This window comes from Centrocercus urophasianus, unplaced genomic scaffold (genome assembly GCF_019232065.1).
Source record: "Centrocercus urophasianus isolate 14NV4802_14NV808 unplaced genomic scaffold, USGS_Curo_1.0 seq_10, whole genome shotgun sequence".
Lineage (NCBI taxonomy): Eukaryota > Metazoa > Chordata > Aves > Galliformes > Phasianidae > Centrocercus > Centrocercus urophasianus.
Genome location: NW_024884142.1, coordinates 99271284 through 99277134, shown reverse-complemented (window position 1 = coordinate 99277134; position 5851 = coordinate 99271284). Strand labels below are relative to the sequence as shown.

At 51.9% G+C, this 5851-nt stretch overlaps 1 protein-coding gene across 1 annotated transcript in view; it reads left to right on the top strand.

Annotated features, from left to right (window-relative positions):
- Position 1: 1 nt before the first annotated feature.
- SLC24A3 (solute carrier family 24 member 3) overlaps positions 2-5851 on the top strand; it is a gene marked incomplete at its 5' end in the record, with an annotated part of 137967 nt that continues 132117 nt past the window's right edge. Inside the window, one exon of the mRNA XM_042820732.1 lies at positions 2-20. Coding sequence (XP_042676666.1) covers positions 2-20 — 19 coding nt within the window. The remainder of the gene's footprint in view (positions 21-5851) is intronic.

The window sequence follows — 5851 nt, the reverse complement described above, 5'->3', positions numbered from 1 at the left end:
GCTGCTGGCCGGCCGCGGCGGTGAGTGCGTGGAGGGGCCGGGGGCCAGGGGCCGGAGCCGGGGCGGGGAGCCGGAGCGAGGGGGAACGGCCGGGCCGCGGCGGGGCCGGGGCGGTGCGTGCGGCCGGGGGCCGGCGGGTGGTGCGCCGGAAAGTTGGCGGGGCTCGAGGGCCTGCGGAGGGGCCGGGGGTCCGCGCCGCGCCTTCCCCGGCCCGGGGAGCTCCCCACGTGTCGCCGCGAGCCTGAGAGCTGCCGGTGGAGCGGAGGAGCCGAGCGCCCATCTCCTGCCTCAGCCTCCGGCCGGCTGGGAAAGGAGGGCAAGAGAGAGCGGTCGGTATTTTGCATTGCAAATCTGCGAGCGCCAGCGCGATCCGCGCGAGGCTTGTTTTCCTTTCGGTGAAGGAGAGCGTACCCCTCCGTGGCTTGGGTTTGCTTTTTCAACAAACAGCCGTGGCTGAAGGGTTTCGCGGTGTCCAGCATGGTGTGAGGAATGCTCTGATGTTTAGGAAAGAGCGCAAACACGAGCTGGGACTTCGGCACCTTGTGTTATGGAGCGTAGGGATGTTTGGATGGGTCTTAACTTTGTGGGTTGTAATGCCTTTAAATTGATGAGATTTTCTCTTTTGTTTCTGTACGGGCGTTCTGAGAGTTGCGCTTGTTTTTTCTGATTGCTTCTGAAAGTGAGGTTGGGAAAGGTCGCCGTCAGCTCCTTGTGAGTAAGCAGAGGTGTCTGCGTGTGCTCACAACGCCTGTGCCTTCATACATCATAGAATCATCATAGAATCATTGGAGTCGGAAGGCACCACTAAGGGCCATCCATTCCAACCCCTTGCAGTGTACAGGGACGCCCACAGCTCCAGCAGTGCTCACAGCTCTGTCCAACCTGACTTCGTGCAGGGATGCAGCACCACCACCTCTCGGGGCAACCTGTGCTACTGCTTCACTGCCCTTATTGTGGCACAGGTTGTGACAGCCATCAGGGCTGCCAGCAAGAGTCCCATTCCTAGAGACAAAGGTCCTCTCCAGACCACTTTGCACACCTTCACTGCACACTGATTGTGTGGCAAAAGCAAAATTCAGACCTCTTCTAAACAGAGTGTGGCACATGTTCTTTCTGATGAGTGGTGTGTTCCCGTCCCATGCTTTGTTCTCCTTGGGTCCAGATTTCCTGCTGATGTAAAAGGGAGCTCCAGCCCTTGGGGAAGGCAGTAGAGGCTGCACAGATCCTTGATGCAGATAGATTTGCCTGCACTTTGCTGAGACTTCCCAAAGTGCCAAGTCCTCACCCGACACTGCCAGCTTCTGTCAGGGCTGCCTGTTTCCTAGAATCAGATAATCACAGCACAGCTTGGGTTGGAAGGGACCTCAAAGCCCCTCCAGTTCCAACCCTTGCCATGGGCTGGCTGCTTCCCACCAGCTCAGGCTGCCCAGGTTCCATCCAACCTGGCCTTTGGCACCTCCAGGGATGGGGCACACATTAAGTTTCAATTCAGAAGCGTGTCTCGTGTTATCTGTCATTGGGGTTAGTTTAAAATTAATCCAAGAGTCGGAGTTTGGCGCAGTCAGTGCAGCACCCTGCTGCTGTGCACAACCAGGAGTGGCAGCCAGAAAGGTGGTATTTCTAGCAGCGCTGCTGAATCTGCCTCCTCATCGTCCGGACCCAGGGCACTGGATTTTCTTGGAGTCACAGTTTCAGCTGTGCAGTGTGTGTCGTTGCTAGGTAGGAAACAGAAAGATGCTTTTTGATTTAGTGGTTTAAGATTTTCCCCTCTAAAAATTTGTGATTTTAAGATGGCTTGGTATCGGGTCGCATCACCCTTCCCACTCCCCTGCCCATTGGTGTGGCAGGGGTAGCGGGCTCAGCCTCTGCTTCTGGAGCAGCATTCAGTAGAACAAGGCAGTGGTATCCAGAGCAGAGCCAGGTTTGCCTCGACAGCACACAGAGCTGACCTGCAGCTTGCTCATGACCTTGGTGTTGGTGAGAGCAATGGCAGCATGAAGCACTGGAGCTCACAGACCTCACTGGGGTGCGGTGGGACAGGAGTGATTACAGCTGCTGTAAGGACATCCAGTTCAGCAGTCCCAGGTTTGAATCACCCTTTTGAGAATGTTTGTTTTTCATGCTCCTGTTTTTCTTGGTCGGTCTCCTTCCCCTTGGTTGCCATCTCTGTGCCAACTGTGCCGTGCCCTGGGTTCGGAGAAGCACTGCTATTGGGAGTCATGGATGAGCTGTTTGCTGGGGTGCCAAAGCCCCTCTTGCACCTACCCACAAGAAGCAGGCTGGAGCTCTTTGTGCAGTGCAGGTAACCACAGTGAGCTGCTGGCAGGGCTGCCTGCAGTGTGTGGCCCAGAGGGCAGAGCATGAGGTCCGCTCTCTGTTCTGGTGGCTGCCGTTGCTTCTCTCTGTGACTCAACCTCTTCATGTCTCATTTGGCCAGGTCTCTAAAATGAGGCCTCCTTTTTAAGCCACTTGGAGATCTCCTGATGCTAAATGATGTGTAACAACAAAGTGCTATAACATTATAATGTTTATATGAAGGGCATTCCAAAGGCCCTTATGCTAGGGCGTTCCAAAATGTATAAAGCACAAATGAAGAAGAAATTCGAGTTTGCAAAGTTCGTCCCAGCTGGGGTGCCTCTTTCTCTCTTTGAGGCCGTGCAGATCCCTGGCTGTGCTCTGACATCAAGGAAGTCGTGCTGGTAAATAAGAGATCTCAGTGCTGCTTCCAATTCTCTACCCATCTCTGCCATCCTTGCAGAAAGAGCCAGAGTATGAGCTATCCTTGTGTTCCTATTTTATTCTGTATGTTCATCGTTCTGACTCCTTAGATGCCACTTATATAGAGAGGTGTAAGCGTAGAAAACAGTCCTTTACTAAGTGAGACCATCCATCAAACTGTGATGACTTGGTATTTCAGGGGAGGCACCTGAGTTGAGTCCTTCACCAGGTTGCTGTCACAGTCAGAAGAAATAACAGGCACCGGTCAGGGTTTTTTTTTTTCTTTCTCTCTGCGTGTTTTTGGCAGGGCAGCAAGTAAAAGCGCGGGCTGAATCTGCAGCCCTTACTCATGGGGATAGGCACATCCGAGCAACCGGAGTTGCCTGCATGATTCAAACATGGAAGATCTGGGTTGCTTTTAAGGCTTGTTTTAACTTGACAGGCAGGATGTACTCAGAGCGGTGAAGCACAGCCTCCCAGGTGCGTTTTGACCAGCTGTGATACTTGCTGTGGATCCAGGGCTCAAGCTCTTTCTATGGGTTGCCCAGCTCTTCTGGAAGGCTGTGCAGGACTGGGAACATCTGTCTCACAATGATGTGCTTACTGCAAGCATCCATGCGATCCCATTCCCACAAGCAGGGGAAGCTAGGAGCAGATGCCCCAGCGTGTTCCTTTCCTGCCTCTGCACTGGCTGGAAAAGCTTTCAAGACTAGAAGGAACGGTTTAGGCTGTTCCCTTCTGATCTCTTTGCCTCGAAGGGCATTTCCCTACATATCTCTTCACTGCCAAAATAGCATTGAAGAACCTTGGTGTGACATCCTGGTCATGTAGCTGGGAATTAAGTGAAAACTCCCTGGTTTCATTTGACTGTTTTGGTTTGTACAAACCAAGAAACCCAAACCAAACTTTAGAGGTCATGCAATGAAAGCACAAGAGCAGTTGTTTTCCTCACCTCTTCAGTGAATCGGGGACTGCGTGAGAGTAATCCTAGCCCAGATGTAATGCTGTAATCGCTGGACCCCTGGATATGGGAATTTACCCTCATAAACTAAGGAGAGGCGTCAGGCCAGAGTGTGGTATGTGACCTCTTTGGCAGGGAGCTTGTTTGGCCTTGCAGGAAATGACTTGTTCATTTATTTAGTTCTCGTTCAAGGTCCTGCACCAATGGATGACAGGAAAGGAAGGCTCCTATGCAGCCAGCTACAACTCAGGGAACAGCAGGGCTGGCACGTGGCAGTGTGTGGAAGGGAGGCATGGGGGGCACGCTTAATGACGGGCTCGACTTCCAGTGTGTGCCTGTAGAGCAGGGCTTATATGCCAGACTGATGTTGGGCTTGCTTCAGGGTCTTGCCAAAGCTGTGATTGCGAGGTAAATGCCACGGGGCTGTGGTTCTCAAGATGTGGATGCAGGGTGATGAGGAACAGGCGGTTTACTGCTTGGAGCAGGGTGTGAAGGCAGAAGGTGGCTGGCCTCCCAGCTGTTCCTAAACACAGTGAGTGCAAGGTTGACACCGTGAATAGCAGAAAAGCTCAACAACAGCTGAAGTTTCTTTGGTGTCTATAAAGAGAAGGTAGGCTGGGGGCTCCGTGTCTGCCTGTGCTGCTCTGACTGCAGACAGTCCTGCTCTGTGCTGCTTGCAGCTGCTCTTTCCCTTGGAGCCTCTTTTTGTGTGGGGTCACATACCAGCCCAGGGTAGTCTTCTGCAAAATCTGCTCAATAAAATGTCTTGCAGTGGGATTTAACAAGCCAGGACTCAGTGGAAGAATCCTTGGGTTGTGCTTCTGGTCTGAACGGCATGGCTTCTGGTAAGGCTTTTTTTTTTCTCTAAGCCCTTCATAGTAGATCCCTAGTTCTGTTGATCCTAAGTGGCCCTTAATGTTGAGAAGTCTGATGGACTCTGTCCATTTTTGGTCAAAGACTGACAAAAGGAAGGACTCGGTTAGACCTGTCATGCATCTATCGGAATTTGCTCTATCAAATAGTGTTATCTTGCTCTTTGTATCCGCTGTAGTTTCCACGGAAATAAATGGGAGGTGTTACTTTTGGAGCGACTTACATATATGGGAGACAGTTGGTCTGTGGCTTCCTGGGGTTCAAGAGGTACATCAGTCAGAAAAGAATGGTTATGGAGAGCGTGCCCCACCTGATAAATGAGAAGTGCTCCCCCACCGTATTCTTATCTCTAAATTGGAGACACGGTTTGAAGGCTGGACTGTTTCACAGAGGGTTGTGGTCAATGGCTCTACGTCTGGGTTGAGGCCAGTGAGGGGTGGTGTGTCCCCTTGGGGTCCATCTAAGGACCGGTGCTCTTTAGCATCTTTGTCAAAAACATAGTGGGATCGAGTGCACCTTCAGCAGTTTGCTGATGACACCAAGCTGAGTGGTGCAGTTCATACAGCACAAGGAAGGGATGCCATCCAGAGGGACCTGGACAGCCTCGAGAAGTGGGTGTACAATGAACCAACTGAAATTCAACAAAGTTAAGTGTTGCATCCAGATTGGGGCAAGCCCAGGAGTGCATAACAGGTGAGGGAGTGACTTTATTATGCGGACTGATGGTGATAGGACAAGTGGGAATGGCTCTAAACTAAAAGAGGGGAGATTTAGATCAGATGTTAGGGGAAAATTTTTCGCTCACAGAGTGGTGAGGCCCTGGCACTGCTGCCCAAAGAGCTGTGGTGCCCCATCCCTGGAGGTGCCCAAGGCCAGGTTGGATGGGCCCTGGGCAGCCTGAGCTGGTGGGGGGGCAGCCAGCCCATGGCAGGGGTTGGGGCTGGGGGGGCTTTGGGGCCCCTTTCACCCCAAGTCAGTCTGTGATGTCCTGAAACCTGTCAGTGAAAACTCTGGAGTGTTGTTGTTGTTTCAAATAGAAAAATAACGTGAGTGAGCTCCATGGAGCTTGCAGCCTGAGGGGTGCATCTTTTTTCACTTGCATTACTTAGAGACCAGTGCAACTTCTTCAGGCAATTTCTGCAGAAATGTAGATTTCTTCCCACAGGCACAGTGAGAATGCTGAGCTGCCTTGGGAGCCTGCATCTTGCTGTCCCAGGGCTGTGTTTTACCACCTGTTGTGGGGCACACCACTCGTTTTTATTATTGCTATTTTTTTTTTTTTTTTTTTTTTTTTTTTTT